The 21,401-nt window shown below is 41.1% G+C and overlaps 1 protein-coding gene across 1 annotated transcript in view; it reads right to left on the bottom strand.

The window, feature by feature from the left end:
* The window catches only part of RANBP9 (RAN binding protein 9), an 89,091-nt gene that overhangs the window by 7,368 nt on the left and 60,322 nt on the right, over window positions 1-21,401 (bottom strand). The window contains exons 6-12 of the mRNA XM_047734390.1: window positions 17,156-17,340; window positions 14,284-14,396; window positions 12,902-13,010; window positions 11,146-11,336; window positions 9,849-9,993; window positions 6,239-6,360; window positions 4,461-4,612 (exon numbers count right to left, since the gene is read on the bottom strand). Coding sequence (XP_047590346.1) covers window positions 4,461-4,612; window positions 6,239-6,360; window positions 9,849-9,993; window positions 11,146-11,336; window positions 12,902-13,010; window positions 14,284-14,396; window positions 17,156-17,340 — 1,017 coding nt within the window. The remainder of the gene's footprint in view (window positions 1-4,460; window positions 4,613-6,238; window positions 6,361-9,848; window positions 9,994-11,145; window positions 11,337-12,901; window positions 13,011-14,283; window positions 14,397-17,155; window positions 17,341-21,401) is intronic.

The raw sequence follows: 21,401 nt of genomic DNA, 5'->3' as shown, positions 1-21,401 counted from the left end.
GTAAGGGGTTCGAGCCTAAAATGCCTCTAAGTCACACTAAAAAGCTTGAATTTTTTTCCAATAGGACAGTGGAGTTTTTTGTTTGTTTTTTTTAAGGATTCTATTTATTTATTTGACAGACAGAGATCACACGTAGGCAGAGAGGCAGGCAGAGAGAGAGGGGGAAGCAGGCTCCCCACTGAGTGGAGAGCCCGATGTGGGGCTTGATCCCAGGATCTTGAGATCATGACCTGAGCTGAAGACAGTGGCTTGACCCACTGAGCCACCCAGGTGCCCCATGGCAATGGAGTTTTAAATCAAGGATCAACATGGATAAAAATGAACTTTAGAAATATCACGCAGCAACACCAAAGAACAAAGCCTGGAAGTCAGGGGAAAATAAAACCTTAAAAGGAGAAATAAAAAGGTTTACACCACCAGGTTCCCTGAATATCTATTTTATCTTTCTTTACAAAGGGAATGAAGTCAGGGCAGCAACATTAATGTTTTAAATCCTGCAGTAAACAACTGAGGGTGAAGTTTTGGTGACCAAAGAAATGCAAATGAGCGGTGTTAAGGTCTGATGTGGAACCCACTAGAGTAGAAGAATCCAGTAGTGCCTCTGGCACTTTCCTTTTCTACTGCTGGTAAGCCGGGAGAGGTTTCTGGAAAGCAGTACAGCCATACATAGCAAAGCCACAATAATCCTATCCTTTGACCCAATCATTCTATTTCTAGGACTTTCTCCCAGCGTTACAATTATAGGGAAGAAACAAAGACACATGTATAAAGGCGTTCACTACAGCGCTGGAATAAAAGCAAAAAGTCTAACCGAGCAGAGCTTACACGAACCGACCTGCCAGCACCCAAGAGCAGTGCGCGGCCACTAAAAATAACTGAGGCACAGAAACTGGAGGTAAGCGTTTAGGGCTGTCAACAGAAACAATGCCAAACAGCACAACTACAATCACTAGGTAAAATACACGCACACGGGATTTAAGGCACAAAACTGAAAATATCTTTGAACTATCATGGGATGAGGGGTTACTTTTTACCTAAGAACAGGTCTCCGTGGGAAGAATCTCGGAGGCCAGTGTGACACCAGTTAGGTAGGATTCTCAAACTGTACTTACAGTTGGCTTAAAACCGGTAGCAGTTTCTAAACAGGGTGAGTCCAAATTGTTCTATTTTTGCTTCGGTTGCCAGCTGGGGCTGCTCGGTCCTGCTGGCCTCGGCCCCGTTGCCGTGCCTGGCCGCCCCGCCGCGGTTCCGTCAAGGGCGGTGGAACCCGTGCAGGCGGCGGTCTGGGAAGCCGCGGGCGGGCAGGCGTCGGCAGGTGAGAAAGCGGGAGAGCCCGGGCAGGGGCGCTCCTGCCCCGGGTTCAGTCCGCACCAGGCCCGCTCCGCCAGGACTCAAGGCCAGTGGAACGCGAGGGGTCTCCCGGGAAAGCATTCGGGGACTCTTACCTCTGCATTTAAACAAATCTTGCTCTATGCAGTGATTCAGATATCTACGCAGATCCACACACAATGAAAGATAAAAAAACACCCACTACGATCACGTGTGCCCTGAAGTGAAAAATGAAAAGGAAAAAGAGAAATTTCTAAACCTTCTGAACAGCGGTAAAGAAACTTTGCGTGTTGTCCTCGAATCCTCCAGCTGCTCTCCTGGGGCTTCCAAGCTGGATCAGTGAGCTTAGCCCCCTGTGCATCAAGGGGAGCTGCGGGAGGGGGAGGAAAGCGTGCAGGATACTGAGGAAGTCTCTTGAAGCAGCTGGCATCTGCTTCGAAGTCAGAAGTGCAAAATCAAAGCCATCCACATGCTTTAGATGAAGAAGATGAATTACAGCTTCACATAATTCAACATATAATCAAGGACTCTCTTCGAGAAGAGGCCACTGATGCCATTTTGGGAGCTCTGTGCACACTGGAACCCAAGTCAGTCAGCTGATGAAGTGAAAGCCTGCATTTTCCAAAGATACCAAAGAAATCCCAGTCCCTCATCGTGTGCCTTTGGCATGAAGTTTGAACAAGAAAACCGTCAGATGACCTAGTGTAAAAAAGTGTATGAAATCCTAAAAACATTTCATATCTCCAAGTCTCCCCTCCAACAGGAGCGCTCCCAGGACCCTCCAGAGACATCAGGGTCCCATCGGGGACCCTCTCAGGATGTCTTGTAAGTTCCGAACTGCTTTCATAAGGAAACGAAGATACTTTGTCTCGTCTCACTCTCACACTCCCACAACCATACGGTGGAGGGTTTCCAGAGGCTCCCGGTGCAGACGTACAGGGAGGGAGGGAGAACGCAGCTTACCCTCCATCATACCCAGTGTTTAAAGAGACGTGTACAAACATGCAGCAATGCCACTGTGCTTATTTTTTGGAAGTTATTTTTCATAAAAATATCCAATGGATTTATGATTGTCAATAGACAGATTACAGTTATAATTTCTAGTATGATAAAAATAAATATCACTCATATGAACCAAACTCTTTTGAATAATCATTAAATAGCTAGATGCCACCTGCATTAGATACAGTTAAAGGGCGAGGAACGAAGACCCACTCTGGCCTCAAGGAATTCTTCATCTCAGAGGACAAATGTGGACAGCCATTTCCCTAACATACGGATGTCTGGGTTTTATTTTGTGTTCTTTAAACTCCAGTATAATTAGAGTTACATTAGTTTCAGGTGTTCGTTACCACGAGATTGAACAACCCTATGTGTTCCTCAGTCCTCATCACGTTAAGTGCGCTCTCCACCCCATCCCCGTTTCACGCCCCCACCTCCCCTCTGTTCTCTGTAGTTAACAGCCCTTTTATCTTTTCTTTGTTCGTTTGTTTTGGTTCTTGAATTCCACATAGGAGTGAAATCACCTCTCTTTCCGTGACTGACTTGACTCAGCATTATACCCTCTAAGTCTGTCCATGTTGTCACAAATGGCAGAATTTCATTCTTTTTTAAGGCTGAGTAACATTCCACTGTGTGTATATATATAAATAGCACAAATATATATACACACACAGAGCACATCTTTATCCACTGGTCTACCAAGGGACACCTGGGCTGCTTCCATAATGTGGCGATTGTAAATGCCACTACAGTAAACACAGGGGTGCATGTATCTTCCTGAATTACTGTTTTCACAGTTTTGGGGTAAATACCCAGCAGTGGAATAACTGAATCATATGGCAGTTGTATTTTCCTTTTTGGGGACCCCTCCAAACTGTCTCCCACAGTAGCTGCACCAGTTTGCAGTCCCAAATCAAAATATGATTTGACCATTTTAAATAAAAAATTGTTTAAATTACATATTCCACTGATTTTCTTTTACTTAGCATAAAAATCATAATTTAACCCCGGTTTCTGGCTGAGCCCCGCCTCCCCCCGCAACCACTGGAAACAGCAGGTGGGCTGTCCCCATGCATGTGCAGGGAAGCCACCGCCCCTCCAACCTGGGCTGCTGGCGCTATAGATAAGGGGCTCCTTATCCGCTCAGAGGCTAAGCAGGTATGCTCTGTCTATACAGCAGGTGCCACACCAAGGCCACAGTACAGGAGGCCGTTCCCTGTCTGCTGCCCTCATGCCAGGCTTGGTGCTACCAGGCAGTGCTGGCTGGCGCGCTAAGTCTCAGTCTGGGGCAGAAAAGGGCGGCCCGGGCCTTGCTCTTTCCCACCAAACCCAGGCTTGGGCTCAGGGCCACCGCACGCATCTCCCCTTTGTCCTTTGGACTTCTTACAGAACATTCCAGAGAAAATATTTACAACGAATCACCTCTGAGCCCAACCTAATGCTAATGCAGGATTACCAAAGAAAGAAAGAAAGAAAAAGAAAAAAATCACAATGGCTAGGTTAATGTTTCACAGACTCACAGGGCTATTGGGACTTTAAGAGTTAAAAAAAAAAAAAAAAGTCTTTTAAAGAATCTTAACATCCCTACAACGGACTGCAATGCTGACTTAAGGCAGGGAAAAACTCGTCCATCTGCAACCGATCTGTGAAACTGGCTATCATCCTGAAGTGCTGACATTTTACCCATCTTGCCATCCACCCATCACACACATCAATCCAGAAGAGATCTGAGAATGTATCTCAACCCCGCCCCCACACCCCCCCACACCCCCGTTTTGAAAGATGACCCAAGGCCGCAGCAATCGCCATCAAAACGGAAACCCTGCAGGAGACATTCAAGGCGCTGCAGCCCTGCGCGGCGTTTGCAGCAATAAAAATAATCTCAAATTTATATCTTTACCAGCAAACCCACACCTCTACCAACTCTGCCGATTTCACAGCCGAGAAAACAGAACCAGACAAGTTAGTCGAGAGAGGGTATACAGTGTCGATGGGTGGCAGAGCGGGGATTTAATCCGCATTAGTTACTGGAAGTCCAAATGGAATTCCTAGCACGGCTCTGTGTTTTACAAAATGACAATTGAATTCCTTTGACACGTTTCTAATGTTTCAAGGAAAAACAAATCTACCTTCAACATTTTTTTATTCGCTGTGTTCTTGCCACACTCCCTCCTCAGCTGTTCGCTCATGGCCTGCAGCTCTCTTCCGAAGTGAATCATCCTCTCTATGGCGGCCTGACTTCCTCCACACAACTGGCGTCTTAACTGACTCGAATCAACTTCTGTAAGCGAAACAAACGAGTATTTTACTACCTTAATAAATGGAATACAATGGAGAAATGAACATAAATTGCTTATAACAGTCTGTACATTTCATTTAGGAACTACTACCTAATAGTTTATCTAAACACGTGGCTTTATTTTAATTCAGTGTGAAACGCTGCAGCTAAAAGGTCTACATCCTCTAAGTCTCAAGAATCTAGGCTCCAAACCCAGCACGCAGCTGAAAGTCCGGTGACAACCTTCCTGTGCAGTGGGCACCTAGGGTATCAGGGAAAGGTTTATGAGAAGTTAAGCACAAATCTCTAACACGACATTAACCAGCATTGAGAAGAAAGGAACAAAGTCAGTAACTGCCTCTCAGGCTACTCTGACCAAACAGAGATGGAATGAAAGGGTGCCTCTTGGCTAAAAGCTGAATGACTCCAAAGAAACACAGAAGACACCACCTTATCGAAAGGGTTAATCACATACTTTTACAAAATAATTGTATGGTATATATTTATCTTGGTGGACACCAACCACTGATCAATAATGTAACTGTATGGATGACCAACGATGACAATGATTAACATTTACTGAGTACTTACTTTGTGCTTATTAGCTTTTCACAGATTGGTTTATTTAATCTTCACAATGACCTACAGGTGTTGTTATTACTGTACCCATTTTACAGATGAAGAAACTGAGGCACTGAGCTCTTAAGTAACCTGCACAAGGTTACACAGCTAGTAAGTGGCAGTTGCAGATTTTGAATCCAGGTCATCTGGCTCTAGAGCCCCTGTTCTTAAATCACCATGCTTAAGTTACTCTCTGAATGTTGAAGTTGTTGGTATCTGACACAGGAAAACGAGGCTGCCCTTTAAATTAAACCCCTTGCCTGAGAAAATGAATTCTATGTTGAACACATAATCCTCAACAACGATCCTCAATACAGACCTTTTAACATCAAAATAGTCAGAATCTAATGTTGCCATGCAATTCAGACAAATAAGAATGTTGAGGCTCCAACAAATTTTCATTCTCCAACTGATGGGAGAGTTTGCGAATGGTTTAACTTTGTGGCACAATTTACTTACACAAGTTATCAACAAAACAGAACTATATATGCTAATGTGCTTTTCAGCCACATCATTTTTGGGCGGTAGGGAGGAAAAGGGTGGGTCACACTTAAGAACCTACTCTGTGCCGGGCACAGAACTATGCATAAGGCATGTACATTCACATTAAATTGACTTAAGAAATTGTCTGATTAGAATTTATAAAATCATTTCTACCCATCTGGCCTTTAGTGGTTACACTGAAGTAAGTATAAAAACCGTTCACACCTCCAGCCCCAAACATGCTACCGAACAGTTAACACTACCAAAAGTGCGGCTGCATTAATGACAGTACTGAAGTCAGGGAAACCATCCCACACGGAAAACTGAGAAGCGCCTCTGCTCCTCGAGCAGCCCACGTCCACGGGACACTTTGGGCAATATGTACTATATGTACAATTGTCAAATCCAATGGCACATACATCTTTAAATCTGATTTATGCTCATCAGCTGGGAATCAATACAAGTAAAAACATAACCTTGTAGTCATCATTTTTTATTAAAAATGTAAGAAATATCACTGCAGACCCATTTCGGTGTCACAATCTTCCATTTCGTGGTCATGTTTAGAGCTACCGTTTAGGAAACCATTGGATGAAGTCTCTCCAACCCCATTGGAGTAGTGCTCTGTTTCCATGTCTACATCATTACTGGAAATGAAAAAAACAAACCTAATTTTAGAAATCGCGTACTTGTAGCTTAGTTTAAAATAAATTACTACTCACTACATATAGCCCGCTTATATACTGACTTCATAATATGAGACGATAGTAATCTGTAAAAAAAGGTGTTTAGTTCAATCTTGAACGTCTTCAAAGCCAGTATGTAGCTTGCCCTTAACAAATTTGTACTCCTGGATGGGAAGGGGAAAAGGGTATGTCCTAAAATGTAGGGGTTTTCTGACTTTCTAGCAGTATGGACAAACTTTTTCATATACTTCCCACGATTTTACCGACTCAGATCTGCACTTCATTTTTTGCTCGCTGATGAGCCCTTGCCCCAAGATCCCCCACCTTTACCCTGCTGCGTGCATTTCCAGCATTCAGGGAAAATGGGGGGGGCGGGGGGGAGGGGACTTCATTCTCAAACTATTCCCGGGTCCCGCTTCACCTCTTGCTGCCCTCATAGTCATCTCTCCTAAGACGATTTGTTCTTTAATGGTCTTCACTTTCTAGCATCTGTCCTCACGGCTCAGAAACACAGCCTCCCACAAAAGTAAACGATGACTTGGAAAAGCACTCTATCTGGTCCTCTCAGACCTTGTTGGCACCCAACACGATTCTCCTCCCATGGGCTTTCTTTCTTGTTTAAGAATCTGCCAAACCTTAATTTTAAAAATGCCATTTTGGACACGCAGGTTGCTCCTTTCACTTGCGTCTCCTTTACTGACGAACAGCCCGGTGCCAGTCCCCGCATGTGGACACACTGACACTGCTGCCGCGTCCCCCCGCCCACCCCCCACACTCTAAGCACGACAAACACCTATTCTCAAAGATTTCTCCAATGAAGATCTACATAAGGATTCCATAGTCCAGAAGGACACACTTGATGAAAATACAGCAAATACATTAAAATGTACTTTTCTCATTTAAAAAGCAATGTATATTCATTTGTGGGGGGAAAAAGCAACACCGAATGCAGATGAACAAAAAGCGCTCTGCGCGTGAGGCCACCAGACACAACCACAGGCAACATCTCAGGGACAGCATGCAAGGTGAAGTGTTTGCACGTGAGGGCACGACTTCTATCAGCAACACACGTCAGGGGAAAAGACACGGATCTAGGGAAAACGGGGCAATGGCCCCAGGATTCCTCCATCAGTCAGAAACACCTGTTTACCTTTTTTTTTTTTTTTTTTTTTTTAAAGTAGGCTCCTCGCCCAGCACGAAGCACAAAGCGGGCTCAGACCAGAGCCGAGATCAAGAGTCGGATGCTCAACTGACTGAGCCAGCCAGGCACCCTGGTTTACTCTATCCTGACGAACTCTGAGAATGGGTAAGACAAATCAAATTTTAGAGAGAATAATGTTTAATTTAATGGAATTCTTAAGATCATAGTTTTTAGCGATCTTAATAAATATACTAATCTTTTTTCCCTTTTTTGACAAAACAATGTACTATTTGGGAGGGATTCCTTCATTCGAAACCTATTTAAGAAGATCTTTAGAGCGTGCTCGGTGTTCGGGAGAAGCAGCCTCTGCCCTTCCGGGGAGAACAGAGGATCAGCACTCAGATGGTGAAAGTTAACTACAAGGAGTGACACAACACTGAGTGGGGACGTAATCAAGGAAATCACCCTTCAAGAGTAACAAGGGGCCTGAGTTTTATAGCCTGCTGGATCAGATGTAGGGGGGTGGGTAGGGAGCAGCATTTCAGATGGGTGCACGGTGGAGTGCAGTATAATGCAAAAAGCACAAGTCTGGGAGTCAGAAATCCTGGGAAGTAGTCACGGTTCTGCAACTTACTAGCCCCTGATTACTGAAACTGACCCCCACAAAAGTCATTTGCACTTCTGGTGTTCAGCTCTACATCTGTAAAATGGTTTTAACAGTTAATACCATCTTCGTCTACTTCGCAATCCCACTGTAAGGACGACTTTACCACCTATAAATGTAACTGTTTAGTAGTTTAAAGCAGTTTAAAAGCTTCCTTTCTTCTCCTTCTACACTGCACTCAGAGCAGGCTGTGTCACCAAACCCTTCCAGTGAGCGTGCTGCCCTGAACTCAGGTGGTAACAGGTGTCTCTAGCAACTTCCTGCCATGAAGAGTATTTAAGAGACTAACGGATGAACTGGCTGCAGTCCTGCCCCCAGACAAGGACAGACCCTTCTAACAACAATACAGTACAGACGTGCTATATAGGACGGTAAGACCTAAAGGAAAAGGCTTAACTTCCTCCATTTCCATGTGTAATTTTAATTACAACCCAGTCTTCTAATCTTCTGTTTTCTAGTACGTCATTGCTCTTGTGAAAGGCTACCCTAATCTCCTCTGCCCGAGACGGCCATTTTTTGTACCACTCTTCCCACACCTCTGTGGATCCCCCACCGCCGCAGCCGCACACACAGCACCATCACTTCAGTAAGTCGGCACTTGGGAGAGATAATCTGGATATTCTGATTACTCTCCCAAATCACAAACACAGGTTTTTATACCTACGCCTCTCTCCGGAATCATATTTCCATTAAGATTACATGTGAAAAAGTTTTGCACTGATGAACGTCCCCCCACAAAGCACTGCGACCAATCAATTCATGTAATGAGACCAAACCAACATCGGAATGATAAAATCTACCCATGATTTTTTATCTGTATTATTTTTATCATTCCACCAGTCCTGAACCAAAGTGAATTGAGATGCTGGATGATCCAGGCAGGCTGACCTCGTAAGAGCTTGCTCTCATACACTCGTATCCAAACGCTAACATTCCACGAACCTTTAGGTCCAGGAATCTTCAACTGAGCGGATCCAGGATTTTAGCAGAGTCATACAGACATCCCTTCTCTCAAGGCTCTGGGAAGTCAGAGACCACGCCTAGCAGAATGTTTGACACCCAACAGGTCCTCAATACCACACTCATGCTGGATGTTTATTACTAAGTGACTTAAGGTCCATCTGCTGCTATAACCAAGCTCTCTAAACACAGGCTTTCAGAAAAGATTCTTCGTAAAGTTATTTGGAACCCAGGAAACATTCTATACATTTACACCAAAAAAAAAAAAACCAAACCCCACACAGAGAAAAAAAATAGTTGTCAATGTATCTTAGGTTACTTCTGGAGAGTAAACAGACCACTGTGACTTAACTGGGAAATATAAGAACAGCATCTATGTGACCATCTGTAGAGGCCGGTGCCATCAGGAGAACCAGAAGAAGGCAGAGCCCGGAACAGATTCTTACAGTCCCAGCGGGTGGAGGAGGGAATGCAGTCAGAGCAAGGACTAAAGGAAGGAGGCTGCACGCACACAGGGAGTGAAAAGCTCTGGGGAGCTTACTGCCCGCTCTTGTATTCTCTGGGGCTTGGGAACTCCCAGGCCCTATTATGGACCATATAGTTCAATTTTTCTAAATTATTAAAAATGATGGCACTTATACGCAGGTTGCTTATAGTAATGCAAAAGCTAGGGAGATCACGTACCTGGTGAAGTTATTAACTTGCTGTGATCGTGACATGTTTATACTGTTTAGTTCTGGTACATTCAAATTGGATGACTGGTGTTTACTATGGCAATATGACTGATGTGCTTTATTTGATATTACACCATTACTACAACTTTCAAAACCTGGAAACAAAGAAAAAGATGCATGAACACAGAAACACACACTAAATTAAGTAGTAAACAATGTACCCATATTCTGGTCTTACATTTAAAACTTTCACAATGTAGGAGAGTCAATGCATTACTTAAACAGTAAACAAATAACTTCTTTGAAAGGACATAAGGATATTAATTGTGGGCTGTAATTACCATCTTCCTTAACATTCACTGAAGGCTTATTTATGGATCTTATTTAATCCCCACAACCCCCCAGGTGGGCAGGGTTCTCATCACTCCCATCTAATATATAAATACACCGAAGCTAAGAAGTTCTCCACATGTGAGACAATGTATGGGCTTTGAGACAGGAGGTGGCGAAGGATACAAACCCGAGAATCACGGGCATGTGTGGGATGGTGAGGTAAATAAAATGAGAGGCACTAATGGAGAAAGGTATGTGCCAATGGAGGAAGAGCAAAGGGGTTATTACTCTATGAAAGGAAAAGAAACGGTTCTGTTCCAGAAAGTGGAACACACAGAGACAGGAGAATCCCTTGGGAAGAACGGAATGAGAGACACAAGCAAAGAAAGACGACTAAGAAAAACCGGAAACCAACCTAGAGAAGTGATGTCATATATGACCAAAAAGGAGAGAACTGTCATTAAAACACCAAAAGCCTGAAGATAGAAGACCAGTGAGCCCATAAAGGGACAGGAGGAAAAAGAATGCGGCAGAGCAGACCCTCGCAGGGGCCGGCAGGGAGCGGATGAGAAAGCAGGCAGCCCAGCGAGGCAGGGTGACGGGCCGACTACAGCTACCACCACCGCGGCACCCCCTTCACGTTTCTACTTCATCGGGAACGCACGGTGACCTTCTAGCTTCACCGAACGTCTATGACTTCATTTCCAAAGACAACTCAGATGCTGGCCTATGTTTATGAAGATCTGCTCAGAACCCAGCCTCAGAACCAGCCCTTCTTCACGTTACCTTCCTGGTACTAAAAACATCCATCTGATCCACTTACCGTTTGTCTTCCAGAACACCGTGAGACCAAGTATGCCTGTGTGCAAAACGGCTATGTGGAAACATCCAGATTTTTAAACATTTTAAATTTTGGTTCAAAAGCACAAAGAAAGGTAAAAACTTGTAAGTTCTGTCATAACACTGAGTCTCACCAGAAAAATGCGCAGTACTTCCTTTGCCTGATGCTAAGTTGTGGATGTTCATCCCATGGCTGGGGCTCATGCTTGGACTACTGAAAGGTCGAGGACTAACAGGGTAACTGTCTTGAGATTTCGGACTTCGGCCTCCCAGACACCGTACTTCGCTATCTGTACCATTCACCATTTCTATAAACTGACGCACTCTAAAAAAAAACAAAAGAAAAACTGACTTTATTTTCAAACAGTTTATTTAGTACAACAGATTTTTGAGATGAAATATTTTTAAAAACTGTATTTATCACTAAGTATGGCCTTTCCATTGTATACTAAAAATATTACCTGTGGTTTCATATACTGTACTGCTTAAATCTGAAATTTTCCAGAAAAATCAGAGTGTAAAGCAAAAGACATTGTATCTCCTTTATTCAAGAGTTACTGAGAAAATGACAATCTCTCTGTAGTATAATAAAATCAATATGGACTTCATTTCTGAAGTTAAAAATAACTTGATCAAATAATATTTGCACCTGATAGCAAGTCAAATAGTATGTAAGAACACGATGTGCTTTCCTGGACATAGGACACAAAGAGCCGTGCTCCCCACTCTTCCTCATTCCTAGGTCCTTTTGCAACTTCTTCACCAAAATGGGCCACACTTAAAATTTTACTCTAAAGCAAAACAATTCTAACATTTGGCTTACAAAGGGTTTCTGATACTTAAGAGACAGGAAATATTAAACTTAATAACACCTAAATTTCAAAATAATAAAGATTCAGAAAGACCAACAAAAAAAGCCACATTACAATGGCTGTTATTAAAAAAAAAAAAAAAAGACGCAGAAGATAAGGTGTTGACAAGGATGTGGAAAAACTGGAACTCTTGTAGGCTGTTGGTGAGACTGTAAAATGGTGCGGGGCTACTGAATTCTAAGGATTAATGTCCTCAAAAAATTAAATACAGATTTATCATACGGTTCAACAATTCCATTTCTGGGTATATACCCTGAAGAACTGGAAACAGGCACTCCAACAGGTATCTGTACACCCGGTTCATGGCAGCATGATTCACAACCAGAGTGGAAGCAACCCAAATGTCTACCAGTCAGCTTTGGAATGAACGCAATTCCGACATATGCTACATATGGATGAATTCTGAGGACATTTTGCTAAGAGGAACAAGCCAGTAACAAAGAACAAATATGTTATGATTTCACTTAGATGAGGTATCAGGGTAGTGAAATTCAATTTCATAGAGAAAATAAAATGGTGGTTGCTAGGAGCTGTGGGCAAGGCGAAATGGGAAGTTCGTGTCTCCGTTTGGGATGACGACAAAAGTTCTGGAGATGGACGGCTGGTGAGGACTGCAGAACAGTGTGACTGTACTTAATGCTACAGAACTGCCGTGTAAAACTGGCAAATTTATGTTACGTATATTTTACCACAACTTTCCAAAATTACACAGACTTACAATAAGGTACTTTGTGGGAAGAAAAACAGATAATCCATCTTCTAAAGAAGATTTTAACACTTTTGAACATATAGCTAGCGTAACAGAAGAGCAAACAGAGGAAAAGATGCCATCTGCTTATAATCCCCAACACAGGGTTTTTTTTTTAATCATCTGTTACTTAAATGAGCTATATTACAAAATTATGTTAATACCTGAAACAAGGTGAAACAAAGATTAAAACTATTAAAACATGAAAATAATTCTGATTATATAACACACACACACACATAATGTAGTAATTTTTTATTAGAAACTCACTTTAATGTGAAAAGGAGATTAGGATTTCTTTCAAGTAAACTTGGGTATAACTGTTGTGTTGTTTCAATGGCTTCTCCCATTCTTCCTGCTAACACCAATTTCTGAATTCCTAGTTAGAGAAAGAAAGCAAGAAATCAATTTTTTAGGAGTAGTAACATAAGAGGGCCGTCAAAAAAAAAAGGTAAAAAAATGCTTTAAATAAATTATTGCAATTAACTTTCATTTCTTTTTCTAAAATCATAGTTTCTATTAGGTAATCAAGGAGAGATTTTGGACATATTAAAAAACTAGAAATATTAGGTATTTCATAAACTATTTTTAAAAATCACAAACTAATATACAAGTAATACAGGAAAAATACCTGTTAAGCAGTACTGAGGTACTAGACACTAGTTTAAAAAGACGGATGTGTTTACAGCCTACAAGGTGGTGCCGGCCTCACAGAATACTTTTCCCAATCTCATCAAGTTACACACACTAAAAATAGGTACAGCTTTTAGTATGTCAACCATACCTCAATAAAGTGTTTTTTTAAAAAGACCATAGCAAACATTAGAGAAAATATTCAAAACGTCTTATCAAATATGTAACATTCTGCCCCCAGTACTATGAGAATGCTAGCCTTTGAGTAAAATCTGAATTCAACATTCACTGAGTGTTCCCTGGGTGTCAGATAATCTGCCAAATCAGATGATGAGTACACAGAAAGAGTACTTGATCATCTCCCGTTTGTCAGAGCTCGCTACATAGTGAGAACTGCAGGCAAGCATACGATTAGTGACAACATAATGTAATCGGTGCTAAAGCAAGTTTCAAGCATCCTGACTTCACCCATCCCGTTGTGTTTTGATGACTGTCCTCTCACCAGGCCACACACTGCCCGATGGACTAACACCCCCAGCGAGAGGGCAAACGGCGGCAGAGCCACATGCTGACTCGCTCCCGCCAGCACAGGCCCCGGCTCCGGCCGCAAGCGCGGGGACTAAAGCAGTAAAAACTCAAGATCAATGCCATCTTTAGACAGCAACTGGAATATGCAAAGATTTACATTTCTTTCAAGTATTATCTGCACTAGTATCTAGTCATGGGACTACTTTACAAAAAAAAAAAAAAATTTGTTAAATATTTACCTCCTAGATTGGTAAACATTTCTTATACAACTTTCTCCAAAATTATATCTTTCCATATCCAGAATGCTAACACAGTCTTATGTGAGTTTTCTGTAAGGTGGTCTTCAAAAATGTCAATGAAAATAAATTTCAGAGGCATTAATTTTAATATATTTGAAATTTTTTAACTTAAAAAATAAAATTTCTAAAAGTCAATATAACCAAACCTATAATCTGAAAACAAGTATCATCCATGCACCACAGGGTCCTTACTTTGTCTATTCTTAATGGAAGCTAATTCTTCTAGAACGGTCTGGTCTGTAGATCTGGCAAAGGCCTCTGCTGTGGCACAGTACCCATGGTGGACTAAATAAGATGAAACCATTCTTAAAATAAAAAGAAGAAACACACATCTTTTAGTCAAGAGAATACAGGCTTCATACTACAATTTATATAAAACAAGATCTACTCTGTTGTTACAAAACCAACCTATTCCCTTTGAAATAAGGCTTTAGGAACCTCAACTATAAAGTTAAAAAAAAAAAAAAATCATATTGTTCTGGTCATGTAGTATTTCCAAAAAGAGAACTGCCAACGCCAGGCTACCAGCACTCTCCAGAAGAATGACAGTCACTAGAGTAGAGTCACGGACAGACTCCTGATTCTTGGCTGCCCCTGATCCCCGGCTTCTTTCCTGTGACTTCCCAGCCTCATATTCAATCCTACTAACCATAATTTCCATTTCATCTTTATCGTACGACCTAGCCCAGTGAAGTGCTGGCATTTTATAAAATACAACGATGTTTAAGTAACAGATGAACTCTGCGTGTCATGGAGTTCAATTCCTTTCTTTACTCATCGGTCACATGAGATGGGATCTACCAGCCGTGAACACAAGAAATACTAACGTGAACACGAGAGAGGATCTTTCAGAACGAAGCCTATGCGGGTGACAATACTCATCAATGAGAAACTACCCCTTCTCATCTCAATCAGTATCATGGTACGTGAAAGATTACTGTACATCACTGGACATGAAAGTATGATTCCCATGGAAGCGCCACACTTCCAGAGAACAGAGTTTTCTAAAATGTCATCTAGTGGTCAAAACACCTTGATATCTAACTACAAAAGGTGAGAAACAGTACGACTCAACAACATTAACCCAAATATCCAATATACCCGAATATTCAACTCCTAAACCTGCCTGCCTCTGGCATGACCGAGGACCGATCAGAAAGTGGTAGGAAGCAGTGATTCAGGAAAGAGGGATCGGGGGCAGAGGGGAAAATCTCCAGGAAACAGATTTTTCATTTTATTTCATCTAAATGGTCAAATTAGGTTTAAAAGGGTAGGGAAGAGCTTTTTAAAAATGGACTTCCTAGGAAGTCATGGTGAGTGTCAATTTTATAAAAAATGGGGTGGGGGGGTGGGAGACTGCACTGGACTCTGGCTACAGAATTAAGAGAAATGATATTTCTTCTACTACTGCCCTGCTGTGATGCTCAGTGGTGACCATTTTTAAAGCACATCCCAGGGATGTGACCCTGGGAGAGCAACTTATTCTAGCTCTAACTCACGGTAATGACGAGACTGTCAGCCGGACTTTGCTCTCCTGTCAACTGTACGGGCAAAAAATACCAGTGCAGAGGCTGTGCACTACCAGATGGTAATCGCTCCTGGGAAGAAGCATGTTTTCAGAATCACCATCATATCTTCCAATCATTATTGCCTCCAAAAGACACACGCAAAAACTTCTATCTTTAAATGTACAACTGTTCAAAGCAATTACACAGATATTTAAGACGAACTGTCAGACTGGCGCTATCTGGAAGTCTCTGCTCTTTTCTTGGGTGAGATGACAGCAGTGAAAATGACTACTTACATTTACTGGTACTTACTTACTTTTTAAGTCTGTACTATTTCAAGCTTTATTAAGAGTTACCATTTAGTGATACGGAGAGCCAGGAGTCATCTCCAGCCTTCTGGCAAAGGTATAGTCTACAAAGTTGACTGTTACAGGACTTAAATTTTCCTGACTTCCAATCCAATGAAATTCTACTTTTTCATAAAGAAGGAGTTGAGATAAAGTTGTTCATTTTATGGTACACCTTTATTGACACCCACTCTTTGCTCTGCTGCTACCTAACTGATTCTGTACCACTGTTATTACGGAATCTGTGAAGTATTTATCCTACTTTTAGGAATCCTCACTCCATATTCCTAACTCTTTGATCTTAATTCTTTTGCTGCCTCTTAAATGTCTAATAATAACACGTAAAAGTAAATTACATTAAAAATAATTAGTAAGATTTTTAAAAAACTCCTTCAATTGGAGGCTTCTGGTCAGATTTTCCAATTTAGAATAGGGGCAACAATAACCTCCCTGAATCTACATGAAAAACAATAAACAGATTTAGCAAAAACGGGACAGGGATCCTAATAAGCAAAAATAGTTGATATTATTTCTAAAAGAGTTAACGATACACTGGAAAAAAAAATGAGTCAAATCTTGAAATACAAAATGTACATACCAAGTCTGTATTCCAATACATTAACTACACCATTATTTTGATTCTTATTCTGAGTAGTATTTCTTTATCCTCATCCGTATCAGAACTACTGCTGAACACAGCCAAGTTCATACCCCAAAACCCACAGCTCCTGAATTACACAATCTAAATTATCTTCCTGAATTTATCTTTTGCATCAGCACTATTTCAAGAGAATCAAGTGACTTATGGAAAGCATTAGGTCCGAGTACTAAGGATAGCACATCAATCAACCCAAGCGATCTAGTGTCACTGTATTTCCTCCACTAAATTCGTATGTCAGGCTAAAATATAATTTTGTATGTGTGCCACCAAATATAAAATGATTTTTTAATTGTTCAAGTAGAGTGAGCTGCTTTTCATAGCGATTAAAAGATAATCAATATATTAAAATTATTCGGATATATAAAAAATAATTTTTAAGAAGAGTAAATTACTTTTTCCAGAGATCTAAATATAATCAATGATACACTAAGATTATTAGGATATAAATTAGATTAAAAAGCTTCAGTAAATATTCTTTTATGCTAAAAGAATGTTTTATAAGAAATACGTTTTGGAATAATAACATCCATTCAAATTTCTTCACTTACTTTTGTATCATGGTTTGCCATTCGCCTTCCCGATCTCCAATAGGAAACCGGTCTATCTGCGCCTGTATTTTGGTTCTCCACTCTCGCATGTAATCTTCTATATCAAACACGAAAGGATGCTGCCCAAAATTGGCATCGACGACTTCTCCTGGCGTTTGGAGCCCCACGGTAGGATATAAATTTGGCTGTAAGACAACACATTCCACTAGCATCTATCTATCCTTTTTATATTACAGACATATTCATTCTTTCACAAATGCTATTTTTAAAATAACAGAATACAATTTACTTCTTGCGTAATTTAAAACTGCAATCAAAACCAGTAGAGAAAGAAAAATGATCTAAATACAATTAAAAGGAAATCATCCAAATACAAATGATCTGAAATAGATTACAGGCTGAATGAAAAACACCACTTCCTATGCTGTGATCATCAAGAAAAAATATGAAACAACCTAAGTCACTTATTTTGTTTATTCAGAGGCTGTGTGGTATTACACCTACCTATAATGAACAAAAACACAAAATCTTGCTCTTCTGAACAGATCATATAATAGTTACAAAGATTAAAATCTAAACACATAACTCAGACCTATCTTTCTATATATATGTATGATGCATGTCTAGAAATGGCATGTAAGGACCAGTTACCCCAGAAGTGCAATCCTAACTGGGCACACACTACTTTTAAGTTTCCTAGCTTCATTCCTCTGTACATCTGGCACGCCATTAGGAAGAGGCAGTGGTAGAATGTAATTTTAAGCAAAACACAGTGCCACTGAGAGTAGGGGTTCTCCTTATAAAAACAAAGGACTCAAATGCACATATTTTTGGAGCTGAAAAGAATTTAAATATTCAGACTCACAGAGGAATGCATCCAGACATACTCCAAGATTTTGAGACTAAACAATCAAGTTTACCAGCTTCAAGTACACAAAAACTACGCAAGGTCTTTTGGCTCTATTACTATTTGTTATACCTAAAGTGGGCATGAGCTACTGAATGTCTACTGAACAGCAGGGCTTAAGCAACAACATAATCCTGGGAAAAATCACTGTTTGTATTACAGAGATAAAGAAATTGAGGACTGGGGGTCATTAACTTGCCCTGGGTCTAGACTGGAACACAGATTTATCGGACACCAGATCTAAGTTTAGTTTTCCTTCCTACAAACTCCAAATCCTACTTTAATCACCATTCACTGTATTTACACCTTATTTCTTTGCTTTAATGGTTCTTACAAATATTTTCAGTACAAAATCAGGTAGAGACCGAGAGGGGATAATTTGGATGTAACTGTAAGATGCTCAGATTTCACAGCAAAAAGCTAAGAGGATGTATTTAGAAACAACTCCGCACTCAAGCCACCAGAATCAGAAACTAAAGGAATACTGTGTCAAAATACTGAGAAACAGAACCGCACTGGATTGGGAAAGAAATGGTAATGCAATGTACGCAGATGTACGGATTCTTTTTTTTTTTTTTTTTTTAAAGATTTTATTTATTTATTTGAGAGAGAGACAGTGAGAGAGAGCATGAGCTAGGAGAAGGTCAGAGAGAGAAGCAGACTCCCCATGGAGCTGGGAGCCCGATGCGGGACTCGATCCCAGGACTCCAGGATCATGACCTGAGCCGAAGGCAGTCGTCCAACCAACTGAGCCACCCAGGTGTCCCAGATGTACGGATTCTTAATCAACAAAACTAGCAAGTTCTTACAATCTGAGCCGGAAACAAGTGACAGACCTGTTTCAACCCTCTCATTCCACCACCGAGAAAACAGACCTAAAGAGGGGGAGGGATTTATCCAAAAGCACACAACCTTTTTTTTTTCTTTTCCTTTTTTTTTTTTTTTTAAGATTTTATCCATCTGTTTGGCAAGGAGAGACAGTGAGAGAGGGAATACAGGCAGGAGAAACGGGAGAGAGAGAAGCAGGACTCCCACGGAGCAAGGAGCCAGATGTGGAGCTGGATTCCAGGACGCTGGGATCACAAAACGAGCCTAACCAACTGAGCCACCCAGGCGCCAAAAAGCACACAACTTCTTCATGACAGACATAAAGCAATTAATGTAAGCCTCACCATTTCTAGCACAGTATTCTTTCCATTAAACTCCATTACAAAATTATGACATACTTTAAAACGAAAGTATAGAAGGCCAAAGCTTCTTAATAAAGATAACACCGAATGCAAGCGATCCTGTTTGTTAAGCAGAATTTATAATTCTGATATTCAGCATTGCCCAAAGATGCTTTAGAAATATTTTGTTTGGTTGGGGCGCCTGGGTGGCTCCGTCACCTAAGTGTCTGCCTTCGGCTCTGATCTCTCAGGGTCCTGGGATCGAGCCCTCTGTTCGCACTCTGCTCAGCAAGGAGCCTCCTTCTTCCTCCACCTCTGTGCTCTGTCTCTCTCTCCCTAATAAATAAAATCTTTAAAAAGATGTTTTGTTTGCTAATCTAAATTTTCCCAACAAATTCAAGAACACAATCATAACACTATAAAAGATAATCGAGGGGCGCCTGGGTGGCTCAGTGGGTTAAGCCGCTGCCTTCGGCTCAGGTCATGATCTCGGGGTCCTGGGATCGAGTCCCGCGTCGGGCTCTCTGCTCAGCAAGAAGCCTGCTTCCCTCCCTCTCTCTCTCTGCCTGCCTCTCCGTCTACTTGTGATCTCTCTCTCTGTCAAATAAATAAATAAAATCTTTAAAAAAAAAAAAAAAAAAAAAAAGATAATCGACATTCAGGAACAGTGATAATACTGTGCCATTAAAAAAGTGTAAAACGGGGCGCCTGGGTGGCTCAGTGGGTTGAGGCCTCTGCCTTCGGCTCAGGTCATGATCTCAGGGTCCTGGGATCGAGTCCCACATTGGGCTCCCTGCTCGTCAGGGAGCCTGCTTCCCTCTCTGTTTCTCTGCCTGCTTGTGATCTCTCTCTCTGTCAAATAAATAAATAAAATCTTAAAAAAAAAAGTGTAAAACGTTCCTGTGACAAAACATGCCATAAATGTCAAGACAAATGGAATTTATAGCAAAAAACCCTGTTGCACATATGAGAAAGAATCAACATTCTCAGTGCAAACAATATTTTCACAATATAGGACAAAGATTAACAAGCCAACTCAATTTTTTTTTAAGTGGTGACGGGTACACAGGCAATTTGCAGAAATATAAAATGACAATGAAAATATGAAGAGACACTTAACCTCACTCAACTTCCTAAAATACAAATCAAAACAAGAAGAGATTTTTTTGCACATTAGATTAAGATTTAAAAGACTGAAAATACCCAATGTTGACTGAAGGTTGAGACAATAAGCCCTCTCAGCCACTATACACAGAAATGTAAACTGATAATATTTCAAGAAAGAAATGTGGCCAAGTCTATTAAAACTGACAAAACAATGTCACGTGTAAGAATGAAATCCAACAGAAAAACAAATGTGCAAAGATATACCAACTGCAGCATTATTTTTATGGCAAAATATTAAAAAGAATGTCCACTCACAGGTGGTATTACCCACCAAACTCACTGAAACTCAGACTCTAATAAGATATACCATCATTTTACGTTGAAGAAAACACACTGCCTATTAAATCTGACAGGCCAGGGCGCCTGGGTGGCTCAGTGGGTTAAGCCGCTGCCTTCGGCTCAGGTCATGATCTCAGGGTCCTGGGATCGAGTCCCGCATTGGGCTCTCTGCTCAGCAGGGAGCCTGCTTCCTCCTCTCTCTCTCTGCTTGCCTCTCTGTCTACTTGTGATCTCTCTCTGTCAAATAAATAAATAAAATCTTAAAAAAAAAAAAAAAATCTGACAGGCCAGCAATCCTAAGATGCACCCCCATTTCATGTCAAAATAGGAAAGATGTGCATCTCAGAAGTTGCCGTAGTGCATCATACAATAAGTTACTATAAAAAATAAGAGTAAAAAATCTGTATACTGACAGAGAAAGACGTCCTATATATTACTAAACGAAGAAAGCAAGCTAGAGACTACATAAACTATGGCTCTACCTTTTCTGTAAATGGACAGACTGGTTAATACAAGTTTAAAAACAGACCTGGAAAGATATACACTCAAGTCAACAGAGCCATCTAAACAGGCTGGGATTATGAGAAACTTCTCTTTTGTACATTTCTGTATTTATAAACATTTTTATTAGTATTTCAATACTTAACACTATATATAACTTCTGTAATCAGGAGAACTCAATAAGAAACTAGGTGTGGTAAAGCTAGCTGGGGTCAATGAAAAG

This window comes from Lutra lutra, chromosome 6 (assembly GCF_902655055.1).
Source record: "Lutra lutra chromosome 6, mLutLut1.2, whole genome shotgun sequence".
Classification (NCBI taxonomy): domain Eukaryota; kingdom Metazoa; phylum Chordata; class Mammalia; order Carnivora; family Mustelidae; genus Lutra; species Lutra lutra.
This window is presented reverse-complemented; position numbering and strand designations above follow the sequence as displayed.